Source organism: Apteryx rowi, unplaced genomic scaffold (genome assembly GCF_003343035.1).
Source record: "Apteryx rowi isolate R43461 unplaced genomic scaffold, aptRow1 scaffold_985, whole genome shotgun sequence".
Classification (NCBI taxonomy): domain Eukaryota; kingdom Metazoa; phylum Chordata; class Aves; order Apterygiformes; family Apterygidae; genus Apteryx; species Apteryx rowi.
Window position 1 is genome coordinate 157759 of NW_020451299.1, and position 18880 is coordinate 176638.

Consider the following 18880-nt stretch of genomic DNA (forward strand, 5'->3'; position numbering starts at 1 on the left):
GAAAAGCTAGAGAGCAGGGAAGTACTTGTGGCACACAAAATAATAATGCTGTGCACAAGCATAGTGACTCTGAAACAAGCTTCTAGGTCTGCCCAGAGACAGAGCAGTAACTGGGATATTTTTGTGAGTTTCTGCAAGTCCCACCATTTAAAAGTAGTGATACTAAGAATAATAATGACTGAACTTAACAAATACTATTTGGACCTAGTTTTCCTAGGCAGCTGGAAGTCACCACTGTAACTCAAACCAGAAAACAGGCATGCTTCCTTGCTTTTCTCTCCTCTTCTTCATTCACAGAGGAATTAAGTGACCTGAACTTCACAGAGCAAGAAGGCTCTGAGCAGCAAGCTCTGAGTGTCCCTCTACTTCCAGAGCCAGGTGAATGAGTGAGGAGTGAATTCACGCTTTAGAGAACAGCGAAGACAATCTTGCCATGAAACCATTCACAGATGAAGATGTAGAAATTTACATCCAAAGCAAGGTAAGACTTTATCTGTCCAGATTTTCTGTCTCCCACACTAGGTGTTGATTCTGAAGGGTGCCAAGTTAGTTGCTTGCCTGCTGTCTTCCTTTATGAGATGAGACTGGGTGAAATTTCATGAGAATGGTATTTCTAGTGAGATTTCTAGTTTTCCATTGCAGAACGTTGTCAGGGATCTCAGCTGATAGTCTAATTTCTTAAGGTGGTTGTCCTATTTTTCTTTACATCCTGAGTTTTCATTCCCCACCTTGGAATTCCATATGTGAAACTAGCTGTAATTGAAAACGCTTAATCTAAGGAAAGATCCTTGCTTCCTTCCCTGTCCAATGGTCTTGGCTTGATTAAAAACAAGACCAAAACCACAACAACAGGGATTGCGTCTAAGAAAGATGCGCGTAGAAACTAGACTGAGATAGACACAGTGAGAATTCACCCACCAGTCTGTCACCTCGTCTAAGGATACTTTTCTACATACCAGCAGCAAAATAGCATAAGTCTAGTTAGTGGAGGCAAGTGGGAACTCCATGTTCTAGTTTATGAAGTATTCCAGCAATCTAGTGTTTTTTCCACTATGAAATTAAGTAAAACACAATAAAAATCATCAATTAAACTGTACTTTTTAATAAAAGTTATTCTGAATTAGTCATAACATTTTATTTTGTTAAAGCTGATATGTTTCATCAGTGTTCAGCTAGTTTCTATTTGATAGTCTGTTTTCTCCTACAAAATGCAAGACAGGGAAGTGAAAAACCATGTCAGAATAAAAAACTGTAAGGCTTTCTTTTCTGAAAAGGATAAAATATTCCAGTGCCATGAAGGCACTGGGGGCAAAGGCTTGGTTTGTCTATGGAAATGTTTTGGTTACAAGTAGGTATATTTCTATAAAAACTTTCATTTTCAGCCATGTAGTGTTTTCATGCCATCAGAACCTGGTCAGCCAGCTACAATAATGAATACTTCTCTGAAGATTTATAAAGCAGGGCTACAAAGGAGAGATCGGAGAGAAGCCAGGCACAGGAAGATGCTCATATGACTGCCATAAGTACAGGGAACAGAGATAGAGTATAGTTGAATGAGGCTTATCGGTGCCAATATTTTTAGGTTCTACCAAAAGTACCCCACCCTGAGAGTATCTTTTCCAGCAGCCCTCCAGCTCTGATGGATTCTTAGTTTCTGCCTGCTCCTGAGTATCCTATACAAGTGAGACTGCCTAGCCTTCAGGCAGCCCAGCTCTGCCTGTAAAATTTTGCCTGTTTTTCAAAATTGGGTCAACCACCAGGTGCAACAAATCTCTCTGATACCAAAGATTTCTGCCTTAAACCACTCATTCAGCAGTGGAAAACTCAAGTGCATACTGAGTGGAGATGAATGGGTAAATAAGAACAAACCTAAATGTTATTCAGAATTCCTAGTCAATCCTCTTCCTCTTTTCTTCCTCCATAATAAAATGTTAATCAACGTTGTTGTTCTGTTGTTGTTGCTTTTGTTTTGGCATGACTTCCAAAGTCAAGAGCTGGTACTGGGAATGCCAATAGGTGGCAGAAGTGGCTTATTCTATCCTTTCTCCCAACATTTCCATGCTGATGCTAAAGAAATCTTAGCTAAATGCCTTGGTCCTACAGAAGATGCATTCACTCACTCATGTTTTATCCTCTTCAGATTTTTATGTCTTCCCTTCTGTAGGAAGGGTATATTTTCCAATAGTAGATTAGGCAGCATGACCATCATCTGTCACGTCATTTGTTCTTTTTTCTCTGCCCCAGTCCTGAGGAGTACATGCAGCAGGTGCAGAAGGAATGTTATAATACATCCTATAAGAAGTTTTTTGAGAGTCCATACTCTTCTAAAGATTTCATGACAACTGCTGTAGTCTAGCCAGTAGGTGATAAAGGCAAAATTAAATTAAGCCAGGTTGGGTTGGATGGATTCTCCTAGGGAACCGGAGGTAGCAGAAAGTGTTTCTGGCAGATGCCACTGGAAGAAAACTTGGCATGAGCAAGGAATACAGGGGCACTCCTGGACCTCAGGTTGAGGTGACCTATAGTAATTGTATACTGTCAACAGAAAGAGTCTGCTTTTTGTGTCTGCAAGCTCTTAGAGGTGGCCAACTCTTTCTTTGCCCCTCATATCATTTGCCTGTTGGAGGAACCATTAGCAGACTTGTTGAGCAAGTCAGTTTATTGGACAGTGCTAAGAACTAAGGAGTTCTTCTGGACAAGTATAAAAATCATAGAGGAAATAGCTATAGCTGGAGATGGAGAAGTGCCATAAATGAAGGCTGAAACAAAGATGTGAGAACAAACATGAGATAAAAAAATTTCAGTATAACTTTTCTTAAAAAAAAAAAAAAAAGCACTTGTAAGCTAGCTAAAACTGGTCTCAAAGAACAAGGCTGAACTGAAATGAGGAGAGAGAATTCATAGGGAAATTAGATAGTATTCTATAAACATAAGAAACTATATATAGTTAACATAGCAAAAAATCAGGATGTCAAGGGCAGATGACCCCAGTGAAGGGAATATGATGCTGTTCTGATGTATTTCCCACTTGCAAGTACTATTCAGGCTTATTAAAAATGTTGTTACCTTTATTGGCTGGGGAGAAAATCTTATTCCAACTCTGCTCATCTTCAAGCCCAGAGTCAGTCAATCACTCTTCCTTGGTTAATTGATCTTATGCGAGCACTAGTCTCTTTAATGGTTGTAGTATTGTCCATTGTTGTAAAAAAGTGCAGCTATTTGTCATCTCCCAGGGCATGAGAATAAGTCTCTCCACATTTAAGTGTTTTTTCTGACAGTTCACCAGTTGACATAGATGTCCAAAAGGGCCTTTAGTGAAGTGTAGTATTTCTAAGAGGGAGAAGAATGTTGTTAGATGCTGAAGATAGGGCTAAGTAAACAAGACACAGGAGTTTTACTCTGTTCTTTGATAATAACAAAAGACAGTGGCAATTGTGTTTAGCAATGGTTTGATCATTGACTTTAACCAAGCTGCTAATGACCTAACACTCTTGTTTCATACCTGCAAATAGCCCACTTGGGGTTTTAGTTCTAGGTTTGGGTGGGTTTTCATTTCTCTGATCTAGTCCTCCCAAATCTCTCATCTGCTTCTGCATTTTTTTTTCTTATTGTGCCCTCAAACAATGAGGTATGATGAGGAAAAATGAAAGCCAAGCAGAAATCAAAGCAAGAATTGCAAATAAATGAGATAAAGCACCAGGATGCAAAAAAGGACAGCAAACCGTCTTCATACATCACCCTGCATGAATAAATAATGAGAAACATATTAATGAACTTAATTAGCAGTAGCTGAATCTTGTCCTCATTTTGGTAAATGTGTAAGGATCCTTTGGCTAACGTGGTTCCTCCATGTTCCTTCTATTGAATCTTCTTGTTTGGATTTTAACTATTCCCTTATGTTCCATTCATTTTCAGCAGTATGTGAAGGTTCAGGTTCATATTTATCATTCTGAGCTGTCCATCCTTCACCTCAATTCTTCACTAAGATTTTTCCATTTAAATATTTTTTTAATAAATAATTATGTTATTATTGCTTGAATTGAACATGTATCCAGCAAGTCACACAACCACCTTGTCCCCAGTGGGACCAGCTTCTCACCATTGAGGAATGGGCTCTCACCTGTGCTTCAGATATGAGGATAGAGAGGATGGATACTTTTGACATAGTATGTAGGTATCTAGATGCTGCTACATATACCTGTGATCTGACTAATGCACAGAATATATGTAATCCTTGAAGTCCTGTCAGCTCTTGGAAAGTAACATATCCTGGGTCTAGTGGCTAGTATATGCAGGGGAATAGCAGGACAGCCCATCCAAAATGGCTCAAGAATGAGAGTATAGCTGGTTGCTACCAAATATATCCATGTAATGAACTCCTTCCCTTCCATCCAATGATACCAACATGGGCATATCAATTAATACCTGGCAGTTTTGAGTATAGGTCCCTTTCTGTTCACCAAGAAGAGCTCTGTCTCATGGTAAGTTGGTTGGGACACGTAGGGAACAATACATTTTTATTCCCAGTGCAGTCTAGGCACAAATGTTTCAGTATGCTCTGAGTGACTGTTTCCAATTGGAGATAAAGACTGCGGTTATCTGTAATGTGAAGTGTCTTTCTTGGAACTGACAGGTCGAACCACGGCATTATTTGGTTTCCACAGCAGTGGAGGAGGTACAGAAAATCATCCAGCAACTGACCATAGAAATCAGCTGTAAGGCCATACAATTCCAGGCTATCTCCAACTCTGGCATTCATAATGAGAATATTAAGGTATGAACAAGAGCTTTAGTACATTCAGCTTGCAGGCAAAGAGTAAGTGATTTTCCATTGTGTAATTGTTTGTAATGGACAGGTACATCTATCATCCAAGACACCACAGATAATAAATTAACTCTTTACTGTGGAAGGTCTAGTAGCTGACTGGGTCATACAGGCTTACCCATGGACATCTTACAACTCAAGGAGCATCAGAGAGGGCTGGGTAAATCAGGCAGAGCATCTTTTTACAACTGCTTCTTTTACGAAAAGCTTTTATTGCCAGAGCTGTCAATCTGCAAGCAGAAGCCAAAGCTTTTGGGGAGACAGAAAAAAAAATTATACAGCAGTAACAGAAGAAGAAAAAAATTCTCATGCCTTCGTGAGCTATGACTCGTATTTTCCACAGGTGGAAAACCTGTCAGCTTACTAAAAAAAGGGAAAAAAAACTTCACCACCGTGAACATTAGAAAGCTTCTTCAGAAAAAATAGTATTTTTTTCTTGATCATGGATTCAAATTTTTCCTTTTTTCCTGGGAAGAATTACGCTTGCTAGTGGGAGAAGTGAAGCATTTCCCCACTTTAAACAATCAGGTGCCAAAATGATAATGTCCTAGTTGTGACAGGGGAAGATTGGTTATTTCCTGTGGCTACTTAAGACAAGAATAACTAGTATAAGGATATAAGAACAAATCATAGCACAGATGAAAAAGATATTTTTCATCTGAAGTAGTTTACATACTCTAGCTATGTCAATCCTTGTACTGAAATGCAGCCAGTTAGGGAGCAAAACACAGCAAACATGTAAAAGCATAGGGCAACTTTTGCAGGTGTCTAGGATTGAAAGGAAAGAATTCTGTTTGTATCAAGCTGCTGGAAGGATATTGAAGTGGGTGCAGAATATGATCATCCAATCTGGAATGTGGCTGTTGCTTTGAGGACAAACACATTCAGATTTACATCTTTTCTGGAATATCGTGAACGCCATGGCACGAGCCTTGCCAATAGGACTGACCACAGTGACACAGAATGGTGCCACATCCTGATCCAAGCACAGTCCTTAGTGCCGTGGTCTGCATCTGCTGCTCAAACTGGATTGATCCTGCTTGGCTTAGGAGACAAGACCAGGGTCAGTGTGAGATTGCTGTTCTGGAAAACAAAACAGAACAAAAGTAAGGCAATCTATTCTGAGCAGTAATTTGTCATTACTGTAGCTTGATCTGAGCAACCTCTGCTTTAAAGAGATCCCCAAAATGTATTTTCTTAAAAAGTGGCAGATTCATTATCCATACTTAACTAAACCCAGTGCTATAAATCTGTGACAGTCACATTAGGAGGGCTGTGTCTCTTGGCTGACTTTGTACTGAAGGTGCAGAAGGTACAGCGTAGCAAAGGACAGGTTAATAAGAAAAGGTTTTGACTTGGCCTATTCTGCTTCCAAAAACTAGAGTCTTTAAGATTGTCACTGAAGTGTCTCAACCTAGAGGAGAATTGTGTTAAGGGAAAGCCAGTATATTGACTATTCTGTGTTTAATTTTTCAACATCTTTTTCCTGACAATTAAATTTACAGTGACTTTTCAGAACTTTCAGCTTTTGGTTAAGAGGATTTAATTTAACATGTTGGGGGCCTAGATTTGTTGTAAAACTATAAGTCTCCTTTTAAATATACAGGGCTGGATGGAGAATTAGAAGAAAATTCTTTAAGTATTCAGTGTTTTTCTGCAACTCTGAGACAAAAAGTCAAAATTTTAAGTAAACACATTTACAACTTTTAAATGTTTAATACTTCAAAAGTATTTATTATGCATTAATTTATTCAAACACCACTACTTTTCTCAGTGTGAAACTCATCCAACTCCTGTCTATATAGATGTATATATTTTTAAATGCAATTTTTTGCATTTGCTTTTTGCATTTGCATTTGCATTTTGCAAAAACTATTCCAGCTTCAGTAAGAAATCATTCAATCCAAGTGTATTAAGGGATCCTGACAAAGAAAATGGTGTGTGCTCCTGTTCCAGAACTAGAGAAGTCTAATTTCTGCCCTCTATGCCTTGTGCTTCTGCTGTGTAGTTCCTGAGAGCTACAAAAAATGTGACCTCTATAGTGTAGTCTGGAAGAAACTAACCTCGCACTTGTGCTGTCTCTATAATACCTTCAGAAATATTAGTATTTGCATGTTTTCTTACAGTGGCTCTACAACTAGCTTCTGTCCATATGGTGCATGTGGGGGGAAATGAAATGAGAATAGTACTGTTTTTAATTTATAAATACTGACAGATCAAACCAATCCAGCCCCCCAGCACTAACCAGAACCATTGCCCATACCTTGTGGGTATTTGATTGCACACATGGGAGACCTGTCGTGGTCTTCACTGAACAGGGAGTGGAAATATGCCAAAATCTGAGATGGCTTAGAAACCCCAGTCCAAATGACATCACCCTTGAAGCTGTGCTTCAATGAGCTGCAGACAGACTACCACCATTTTTGCAGCAGTGGTCTATGCAGGGCTGAGGAAGACGCTGTAGAGGCTTCAGTAAGGCATAATGAGCAGGTTAGCCATCTACAGTAGTTACTAGCACAGCACTGCAAAGTGATTAAATCTGTAGTCATTGCAGGGGGGATTTTCCTTTTACCAGCAGGCTTAAAGGAAATTTGCAGCTTTGCTCTGTGAATGAATCACCTAGCATATGCTTTCTCTCTGTTCTGTGTATCTCGTTTTCCCTTCTGCTTCTCTCAGGATCAGCCAGCTTTACTGGCCAAGTGGTCAGCTATGCTTCGGGGGAAGCGCCCATTCCACCCATCCATCCAGGTACAAATCCTTCATGCCACATGGTTCATGCTGGTCGGTGTGCCTGCTCCCTCCTCACCCACTGTCTTCTCCAGACAACTTCACCCACTCAACCAAGCCTCCCATGACCATTCAGCCTTTCTGCAAGAGGCCTCCTTATTTGTTCAAAGCATAAACATTTTATTTCTAACCTAACACTTCCACCTCTCTGGGATAGCCTGGCCAGGCTCACAAGAACCATACTGCATTTAATTTGCCCAATTTACTGCAGGCAGATTTTTAATACAACAGAATTGGCCATAAGTTGCATATTCCAGGATTCAAGGCTCTTGTTTGTTACCGCTAGCTCTGTTCAATAGCCTGTGACTTGCTGGGGCTTGTGGTCTATATATGGTACATAACACTGTTCTATGACAGAGCACAAGTGTGGGACAGGGATTTGTTTAGATCAGGAGAGCACCTGCTCCATGGCAGACCAGCTTTACAGCTCCATCACTAAACTTGTGATTTCTGGTGTTTCCTGATAAGCATCAGGTGGAAAAGCCTTGTGATCCTGAGAAAAAAACAGCTTTGTTTTAAAAAATAACATTGGGTGGGTTTGGAGGTTTTTCTATCCATTATGGCTATGGAGAAAAGTTTTTGTTTGTTTTTTGAAGTGATCTGGATGAATATCATTGGTTGAATGAATATCATTGGCTAAATGGAAATCAGGATGTAAATACCAAAGCTCCCCCAAATTTTTCTAATTATTTTTAAACCTCATGGTTTTTTGAACTGTTCAGTGGCCTGGGATCGGCTAGCTCTCTCTGGAGCTGCTCAGAGCTTACAGTAAAGCTCTACTGTTGTCTTAAGTCTAGGTTTTATTGCAGATATGATCATACAACACAGAGAAGGCCTATCCAGAGGTCAAGAGGAGAAAAAGTGTGTTCTGGGGTAGGACAGTTTTCAAGAGTGAAGTTTGCAGGGTGTTGAAATAGCCTGCAAAAGAATTTTTCACCAAGGAGTCAGGCTTTTCAGTATTTGAAGATACTCATATAGTAGCTGCAGATCTTCCGTTTAAAATCTGTTATGCAGCCATTAACTACCATTTTTCTACAATGGTACTAGTTTGTTGTTCACTGCCACTTGATAGGGATGTGGTTTGGCCTTTGCCTGCATGTGGCTGTATTTGGTACAAACACAGCCTCTCAAAGCAATGTTTCAGCCTGGTCAAGAAGGATTTATGCTTATTTGTGTAGTGTCCAAATTCATGTTATGCCCTGGGACCTTTCTCCTTAGGCCTTCAGCTGGGCTGGCATTTCTTTGCTTGTGGAGCACCCATGCTTCTAGTGCCCATCTGGTTTTGAATGGGACTATTGCAGCTTGTGTGAGTGACTATAAGTCCAAGTATTGGTATGGGAAAGAACTGACTTTCATCTGTGCCATAAAGGTCTGTTAGTGCCCTCAGGGCCCTGACACCTCTACAGTATGTTCTAAATCAGCAGAGTTACTAGGAAGGCTACAAGAATGTATTGGATTATTAACGGAGAATGACAAGAGTTTTTAATTTACCGTGAGGTAACCACCTTACAGCAACAGCTGTCACTTCACATCCTGTTTATGTAGCAGTTTCACCTTATTAATGCCAGTGTAAGTTAGGTGTGTTAGGAACTGAAGTTGAAAAGCTTCTGAATCAACATGGTAAAAGTCTGAATGAGTTTAAGCACCCTGTCTGAGCACCTGGAGCTAAGATTGCTGAATACTTCCAATACATTTGGAGATGTCTGGTGATGTTCTAAACCTATGCGATGCTTCAAGATATTTGTGTTTCACCTGTTTTTATTGGAGAATGGTTATTCTCAAAATGAGGCCAATATTGACTTGCAGACAAACCTACTTATGGTTTTGTTATCCATCGGTTACTGTTTCCATCCTTACAGTGTTTCTGGCTTTCACTCAACAGAAGAAACAGTTTCATACAGTACAACTGGCCAAGACCTGGGTTTATATCTGACTGTGCCACCACCTGCTTATGTAGGCTTGGGAATGTCACTTACCTTATGTCTCTGTCTCTTAAGGGAGGACAATATTTCCAGTGATTCAGAGTAAAACACTTATTTTACTAATGGGCCAAAGTGTTACTTTACAAATGTCTTTAATGGACTTTGAGGGAGAACAGAAACATGCACCTTTTTCTATAGTTGTTACTACTAATAAACTCAAGGCTTATCTCTAGTAACAATTCTGAGGTAATAACTGGCACTATTTTGTCTCCCATTGCTGGATCTCAAAACACGTTCTCTGATGCTCTTCTGCTTCTTGGAATCAGCTAGTTATTACATCTCATGCAATTGCACACTAGAAATAACATGGAGTGAGGGGAAACCATGGCAGCTGTGGTGGTAAATCAGCTGAGTCTGCTCTTGTCTCATATGCACCATGGCTGTAACATCATACTCCTTCTAGGACAATTTTCTCTTATTCTGTGTATTTCCAAAGTAACCCTCAGACAGGCACGGAGTAGGTCCTGCCTGTATTCAATTGTTCCAATGATACCTTGGCTTTTCCCTCTCTCCAAAGCCCTCCACAGTTAACCTGTTGCTTCTTTAACCCTCCCCTCCCTGCTTTGGGCTCATGGATCTTCCCTTGTCTCCTCTCTCAATCTCTCTGAACTCTCCTAGGTCTTAGCACCCAGCCAATTCCTCATCACAGTCCCTCTGCGCGGCCTGACTGGGTACAGAGAATGCCAGGTACGGCACTGGCGTTATTACACTGTGCATGGAGCCAAGCTTCACTCCTCCGTGCGGGACCCTGAGGAATTGCACCAATGGCTACAGGTGGAGCAGTTCTCTAAATGCCTTCCGCAGTGGCATGAGACGGACATGAACATCGAAGATGATCTGGTTCCAGCCAAAGTCCTTATCATCTTCCGGGAGCTGGTGGAGAAGTCGATAATCTCCTGTAACCTTTCCAGTGAGTTTAGTGGGGACAGGTATAAGGGGAACTGTCTGTCTTGTGCAACTGATGGAGCAGAAACCACCACACACACAAAGTGGTTGGTTGGCAAGTTCACACAATCAGAAATCCAAAATGTAAATGCAGACCTGCATTGAAGATGGAATTGAGTAGTGGCTGGGTTTTTCATATCCAAGACTTTGCTTATTTCTTAGGAATTTGGGTAGGTTCTCCAGCAACATCACTTTCACACTTCCATCAACATACAACTAGGAATTTGGGAAAATCTTTTTTTTCTCCTATAGCAGTCACAACATGTCTAGACTTGCCAGAAAGATACTATAAGAAATTTTGACACAGGGAAGGTGCATAAGTGGGAGGGAAGAGTGAAAAGTGCTTGGAGATATAGGGTAGATAAGAGAAGCCTGAGCTGCCCATAGCTTTCCAGCATGGGGTGTTAGGAACTAGAAAAAAAGGCTTCTATTTCAAGCAAAGCCTGTTGAACAAGCACTGTTTTTCCCCCTGCTGCCCAGGTTGCTATAGTATTGTTTGGCAAATGTCATGGAAGTTTACCTTCAATAGTGATGCTGATCTCTCTGCAAGAAATTCCAATGTGTCCATTTATTTCCTGTGGCTATTTATACTGGAAGTGCTGATCATTGGCACAATGCAATTAGTGGTTCAGGTAGCATTGCTTCATAGCTGTGACATCTGCAGCAAGATACTGCCTGAGCAGTGATCCTCATACTTAGTTCTTAGCATACCAGAGGCACATTACAGAGTTCAGCTAATAAGGTTTGGTCCATGGTAGATGATCTATGCCCATCTTTTCACATTAAGATACTATGGTATGGTCAAGTCGAGACTGTAGTACCTCTTCTGATGGGATGTTTCCAGGATGACTGTACCTATCAGCAGCATGATATGAGCCTTCCTACATTCCAGAGAAATAGGAGCCATTCCTCCTTTTCTGATCACACCCTGAATTTTAGTCACAGGAGGAAAGATGTGTTAAAGTCAAGCTCAGCTAGATCATTCCATTCTTTTAGGAAATATTTGTTACCACAGGAGAGGAAAGTATGATGTGAATGATATTTCACCACTGAGATTCACTGAAAAGATCAGATGGAATGGGCTTGCAACTGAAGCTTTACTTACATGGAAGTCATTATGCTGAAGTGAAAACCTGCCATTCTGTCCAGCAGCAATTCATCAAGCTGTTGAGCCAGAACAGGCACTTCCAAGGGACCCAGGGAGTGATGTCTGGGCTGATGGTTCTGAGGCTTCTTCTGTAAGGCCAGCTAGGAGGAGATAGACATAGAGGAGACAAGCTGAGATGAAGTCGGGAGGAGTATTTACCATTTTGTTTGTTTCTGTGAAGAGTGAACTTCCTTTATCCAACAGCACAGCTGAAGCTACATAAAGTTTTTCCTGATTTCACTGCTTCTCTGATTTCTTCTTTGAGTACCAGCAAAGCCAGAATTTTTGCAGTGCCTCACTTTACCATTGGTAGAAAAATTGGAAGCACAATCATGATGCTTCTGGAAATGCTGTAAATGTATTTTCATTCTGACACAGCAGTGGCTCTAATGCTTTTTAGCTTCCAGGGATCCCTACTGAGGATTATAAAGTTCTTGTGAGGGTGGACTCCACTGTTCCCAAAGTAATTCACTCCAGTGCCCACAAAGTCATGTTTTCTGGAGGAGATGCTAAATCTGCCATTGGGAGTAGGCAGACATTTACTCTGTGAAGACAGAAGAGGTTGTCATCCCAAATGTTTGTCACTGTCCCTTGAAGCCTGTTGTGTGAACTCCTTGTGGAATTTCTCCCCAGCCTATGTCAATCAAAATGACATAGGTTAACACACACCTACTATTTAAACTGTTTATGCTAATCTGCTCCATCTTTTACTTCAGTGGGTTAGAGCATGAGCACACAAGTAGCTCAGATGGCAGAGCTGAAGGGACAGTAATCCTGCCAGAGTGACAGGGAAAGCTGGGGACAGAAACTTCTTCCATTAACACAAACTGGGCCAACAGGAAACATCTAGTCAAATCCATTAGATACAGCTTTCATTCCTTTCTGCTCTCCTTCTCAAAGCATGTTGTTCCTGGAGCTGAGCCATTCTTCTTTCACTGAGGAAATCTCTTTTCTCCAAGTCACCGTGGAACTAACTCTTTTTTGATACCAAGCAGTCCCAGTCAGACAAGCAGTTAATACATTTTGTATGATTGCTCTGCAAACAAAGAATGTCAGACAGGTGTGGCTATAAATTCTGGCACTGGCTTCTGTGCAAGTGCATCTCCAGAAACAAACCTGTACACACCCCACAAAACATCCTGAATGACCAGTGACGTTAAGTCATTTGGTCTGATCACAGATTTTCTTAAGGAATAAGGGATCTTTAGATATGAAGTGAACCCACCTCTAATCAGAGGTGATCTCCCTTAGAGCTTTCTGTACTGTACTGTTAGAATTGTGTAGGTTGCTGCAGTTGTCTGTCTGCCTTTTTAAGAGGCTGGTCCTGTGAGTTACAAGGACCCACAGAGGAAAACAAAAACTTGATGACTGAAGATAAAATTAAGAACTTAGTTGTTCTTCATCTTCTTCCTGTTCTCGTTCCTCAGGGTAGATTGACATGATAAGTTGTTTTCTTCCATTCTGCTCATGTTGTTGAAGGGAGAGTGCTTAGATAGACTGATGAAACTGCAAGGTCCTCTTGGGACATGGGCACTAGACAGCCCCTTGCTTGGCTTGTGGAAAAGGACCTCTCCCCCTTTATTGTCTTCTCTTGTCGTTCCTTCACAGATAAAGTGATAGTGATGGAGAGCTTCAGCTCAATGGTCCGAGTGGCTGTGGAGACATCAGAATCCCAGGTCGAGGTAGAGCTGGTCCCTGCCGTGGAGATTCCAACTTGCTGGCCCAAGAAAGCCCAGTGGCCTCGTTGCCTTAAGCGTTGGCCTTCCCAGGAAAAAGTACAGTGCATCAAGGTAAACAGCGTAAACTGTTTACTTGTTAACTGTTATCTCTGTGCAGGAACTTACCTTGCAGGTGTCTGACAGTGGTTCCCAAATGCAGGACTGCAGGGTGATGGCAAGCAGTCACCAGCAGACCAGTAGAACCAGATTGCCTTTATAGTATTTTCAATGAAAAGTTGTGTAATAACGTACACATAGTGCATAGTAATACCTCAGAAATGTCAGGGCAGGGACAGTGGTATATCAGTTAAGAAAATGTAAGAATTGCTGCCAAAGGGGGCTGGAAAGTTTTTTGTGCCACCCATAATTTTCCAACCTTTCCAAACTGTCTATTGCATGAGTTTCTTCCACACGATGTAGCTTAGTGCTGACCTGGATCATTCTTATTGTTCTGGTTTGCCTTATGCAGATGTTCTGCAAATGGGCCACTCACTATCTTGCAGTTTCCCCTCCAGCCTAATCCCATCTCTCCCTACAAACCTTGTGGCTGGATTTTGGCACTCCATCTTAGCCCCATTTGCCACATTCCCAGCAGGTCCATTTCTGCCTTCCAGTCCCACTATCCTTTCACGCCTGACCTGCTGCTCCATGGCAAAGTGCCCACAGAGTTGTGCCTCTGCTTTAGTAGCACAGCTTGTGCTGCACCTGGCAGCTCTAGGGTCGGATCTTCTGGGAGCAACTGATGTCAGAACATGAGGAAACAAGATAAATTGAATGTTCATTTCATTAGGAATTAGGATGGGAATACACCCAAATTTGCTGCCTCAGCTAAAGCTGTTTAGAATACAGTGCTCCACTTTGAAAGATATCACAGTCTCTTCATAACATCCCTTTGCATTTGTCAGAGAAGTTTGCCTCTCATCCAGTGTCACACTTCTCCTTTTGTCCATAGTCACTTGGTTTTGACCTTTTGGCCCACTCCAATTACCACTGGCAGCTGTGCTTCTTCCGTGCTGAGCATATACTCATGGAAGGTCTTGATGAAGATGGTGGTTGTCGCATGAAGTGCTTCCGGGTCATGAGGCAGATGAAAGAGGATGTCTGGTGTGCTGGAAATAAGCCTGTTGTCACAGCCTATCACCTTCAGGTAGGCATCACCACAATATTGGGAGGGAGAGACTCAGAATCTGTTGCAGGGACTTCTGTCCAACAATGTCAAAATACCATGGCATAAAACACTGTAGCCTCTCCTCTGTAACTTCTAAGGTAACTGCTAAAACGGCAGTACCACTTCATTGCTTTACAGTGGTAAGAAGTTTAGTAAAGGTATGTTCCTTACTTCAACAAGAAACTAAAACCTGTAGGAACATTATGGTGGCAGCAATGTAAGTAATGTCAGAATTGAGGCACCTGCTCTGATTCAACTTCACATAGGTGTTGCAATACAGTCTTTAACTGCATGGTTCCATTCTGATTCTTGACTCTCCCAGCCATGCATAGCCATCAACAGATGGATCCATCTGCAGGAAACTTGTGTATTTGTCTTTCTGGGTGTGCACCAAGCAAAACTCTCTTAGGTGAACGTGGTTTCATGTGTGAGCTGCAAACTGACGTTTCAGGTGTTGTTTTACCTGGGGTGAGAAGCGAAGGAAGAGGTTACGGGATAGTAGCATCCTCCTCACACATACTTCAGGGTTCTAGATGGCTTCACTTTACAAACAACATTCGTGAAGAACAAATAGGAGGTTGTGCTATGACTGTGTCCTCACATATTACAGCTACAAAAACTGATGGACCAAAAGCAGCGCCGTTTATCTGTCGGTAGAGCTATCCTGTTTTCTGGGCCTTCATCCTCCTGGAGCTGCCAGGGAGAGGCTGCTCTTCCCCTTCCTTCAAGCCTCAAGCCACCAGGCTTCTGCAGTAGTTACTGATCTTTGGTGTCCAAAACCAGATGCAATGCCAAGAAGCTACTTACAGCTTGAGACCATTAAATGCTATTGTAGTCTTGGGACCAATCTAAGTCAAGATACAGTCAAAAAAAAAGAGTGGGCTAGGCTGGTTATAGATTAGCAGAATGCTAAGCTTTTCAATGCCTATGAAAACAAGCTGATGAAAAACTATCATAGGTAGGAGTAAGTGGAAAACCTTTTAAACCACTAGTAGGGTTCTCTTTCTCTGGCTCAAGCAGAAGAGGTGCAGGGTACCTGTTGCATGCACTACTCATCAAGCTCTTCATCTAAAAGCTCTTCAGTTCCTCCTGCAACTAGACTTCAGGCTTTTAGGGCAAGAGACAACTGATTGAGCGGATGGAAGGAATGCTTCAACATCGCTTATAAAAGAAAGTATGAGGAGATACAGTCAGTGGATAAATCAGCAGCTGAGGAGGGGCTCAGTGTTAGTTTTCCTCACATTATTAAGTTTTCCCTGTCTAAAGTATCCAACAATGATGATGAAACAAGACTTCATCTTAAAAAGGCCTTCTATGACAGAAGAAAAACCTTCCTCTGCTGGCTGGAAAGCCTCAGAGGACAAAGTAAGCACACTCAGTGTGCTTACCTCCATAGGAACGAAGTTCAAGATCAGGAAGTCCAAAAGACCTAGATGCATTTTGAAAACCAAATCAATGTCTCTCATATACTATGGCAGTTAAGTAAATGCTGGGGATAGATCATCTGTTTGTGACCTGGCTGAAAAAGTAGCATTATTTTCTTCACCTCCAAAACCTTCATTGTAACTGCTGGCCCTGCAGCTTGCTGAGATAGATTTAGTGCTGAGGAAAGGTAGCTGGTCTACAAACCTCCAAGGAATGGCTCTCTGAGTTTTAGCCTGAATTCCTCATTATATCTTTTGTTACCTGGCAACATTAAAAAAGTCTTTGTCGTTATTGCAGCTGCAAACAAAAACTTGTTCACATTTGAAGAGCTGTCTGAGAAGAAATTCGTCAGCACCACAACTATTGCAAGGCCAACTGGAGGAAAAAAACAGGCAATCCAGAAGAGTGTGGGTTATTTTGATGAAATTCTAGTTCTAAAAAAAAAGCAGAGGGGTTAAAGAGTTTATAGTTTGGCCACTTCTTACAAGGTCTGCCAGTCTCTTTGGGATACTGAATTTCCAAAATAAAATTGGTATTGGGAGGAAGCCAAGCAACTTAATGGAATCTTGCACCCAAGATTTATCCTTTTAAAACTGATTTTCAGGTTGACCAACACAGTTAGTGTGGCGGTTTTGGTACAATAAGTGTAAGTACTTCCAGAAGATTCTTCTCAGTCATAGGAATGTTTGTAAAAATGTAACATGGGCAGTGTAAAAATAATACTATAAGAGCAATGATCATATGCATTTCATTATTGTAATTATGGATTGTCTCAAGTATAAAATTCTGTGAAATAAACTTAGGGGGAAGAGAATATAGCATATGCTGTAAGTATAAAAAACAGGCTGTGTTTGACCAGAAAACATGCCTTGTAACTGCAGTAGTTGCTTGAGATCCCAATCTGCTTGGGACGCAGTTCTGTGCACATCTTCAGCATAAGTACATCTGAAGTTAACAAATAATTATGTTAGTCTGATTCTTCTTCTTTCGCTCCTTGCACATATTGGCTTCCACACCTGTATAATCAGACATTTTCTACAGCCTAAAATACCTGGCATTTGTACAGAGGCCCCTGTAGAGACTGGCAAATTGGCTAAGGTTAGCTTAGCAAGACCAGTGTCCTTGAGCTCAATGGAGATAGGGTCCTCTGGGGAGTGAAAGCAGGAACGTCACAGAGTTGCCCTGCTTGATCCCTGGAGGAGGCTTGCTCTCTGTATTAGCAAGGTTGCAAGACAAAGGGAGCAAGGGGACAGCCACAAGAGGGTGGGAAGGCTTCGCCTTAAGCTGCTATTTGTGATCCTTCTGCCTCAGGAACATTAGTTAACACAGGAAGCTTGCACTGTGAGTCTCTGATTTCCAAGGCTGTCAGCCATCTACCAGCACCAGAACTGCCTTAGTAGGCTGTGTGAGCCTTTGACAGAACCTCTAACACCTCTTCTCTCCCATCTGCTTCTTACAGACAGTGCTATTCTGGACGTGTGAAAAATACCCACGCACCAAGGATTGGCGCTGCTTTCGCGAAGCCTTTCTGAGACTGGTACGGAAGCTGCACAAGTGTGTAAGCCAGCACTTCCTCAAGCATTACTTTGTCAAGAACACCAACCTGCTCAAATACACCAACACCAGTGACCTGGACCTGGTAGCCAGCAAGCTGGCAGTCTTCTTAGAGAACCCCATGCTCTGCCTGGACTAAGGCAGGGAAGGTCTCTTCACTGCAACCTTATGACTATCCCCCACCTCCTCTCCCCATCTGTGGTTGTTCTTCGTGTCCTTCCAGTAGACATTGCAGCTGGCTTTATAAGACGTTTGGCACATGCAGCATGAAAGAGAGGAGTCAAGCTGGCAGCAGTGGGCGGTGAAAACTGATGGGAGAAATCGCTTGATGCCCAGCGATCCAATTCGCTTTCAACAGTGACAGCCTGCCTGGAAGCTAAAGCCAGTGCAAACCAACTCTCTGCGTCAGTGAGACAGCTGCCTTGTTCTCTGTCACTAGTCGTGTGGCTCACAAGCGGAAAGACGTGTAAAAGAGTCTCCCTCCCTCTGCTGCCTAGCTGTTGTGTAACCTAGCACATATATTGTTGCCACTCCCTCCTCTCTCACAAGGACAGTGAGTTTAATTCCCTGCCTACCTCATTAGGCCAGCTCTGCAGATGGGCAGAGGAACATTTCTGAGGTGCATTGAAGCTGGAAGGCTCTTTCAGAGATAATCTGTGATTCTTCCATCTACAATTGAATGGGTTCCAGCCCCAGTGCAAAGATAGCCATGCTACAAAGTGCTGAATAGCTCAAAGGGAAGAAGAGTGGTGTTTTTTCTGTCTCCCCTTACTTTTCTCTCCTCCACATCCTTTTTTTCCCCCAGTTTCTTCAAAGCTTTTTTTTTTCATGTTTGCCTTTGCCAATTCTGTTGGTGCCATACAAGCAGGGGGCTTTGCCAGGGCAGATTTCACTTGCACCTCTGGCTCTGTCCAGCAGGCTGGAGAAAAGCAGGTCTTTCCCATGTATTTTTGGGTGGTGTATGGAAGGGGAATATTTTTCAAAGGCTCTTAGTTTCAAAACCCCCAGTGCTTTTTATATTATGTTTAAGAAGAAAACAAGTTTTAGTGTTTGAAAAGAACAGACTTCTAGAACGGGTATAAAGAATGTTATTCTTAATGTTATTAAATCAGTGAAATGAAATCAAAGTGAGGGGTTTTTTTACACCCATCCAGGAAAGTAATACTCATTGCTAAGGGAAGTGGCAGACATGGGATTTGCAGCCAGTACTCCAGGGAGCTGCTGCAGTCGATGGCCTGCAAGATGACCATCTGTGGCAGAGCATCTCCCCCTTGTGTCAAACTGTCTTCTAACCACACATCTTTAACATAGTCTTTGCTTTCTGGCTTA

At 41.9% G+C, this 18880-nt stretch overlaps 1 protein-coding gene across 1 annotated transcript; it reads left to right on the forward strand.

Annotated features, from left to right (window-relative positions):
* Nucleotides 1-433: 433 nt before the first annotated feature.
* Nucleotides 434-17690, forward strand: MAB21L3 (mab-21 like 3). The gene is made up of 7 exons (XM_026055110.1): nucleotides 434-481; nucleotides 4634-4774; nucleotides 7502-7573; nucleotides 10213-10504; nucleotides 13295-13476; nucleotides 14357-14551; nucleotides 17457-17690. The coding sequence occupies exons 1-7, from the start codon at nucleotides 434-436 to the stop codon at nucleotides 17688-17690; spliced, it is 1164 nt and encodes a 387-aa protein (XP_025910895.1).
* Nucleotides 17691-18880: the final 1190 nt, after the last annotated feature.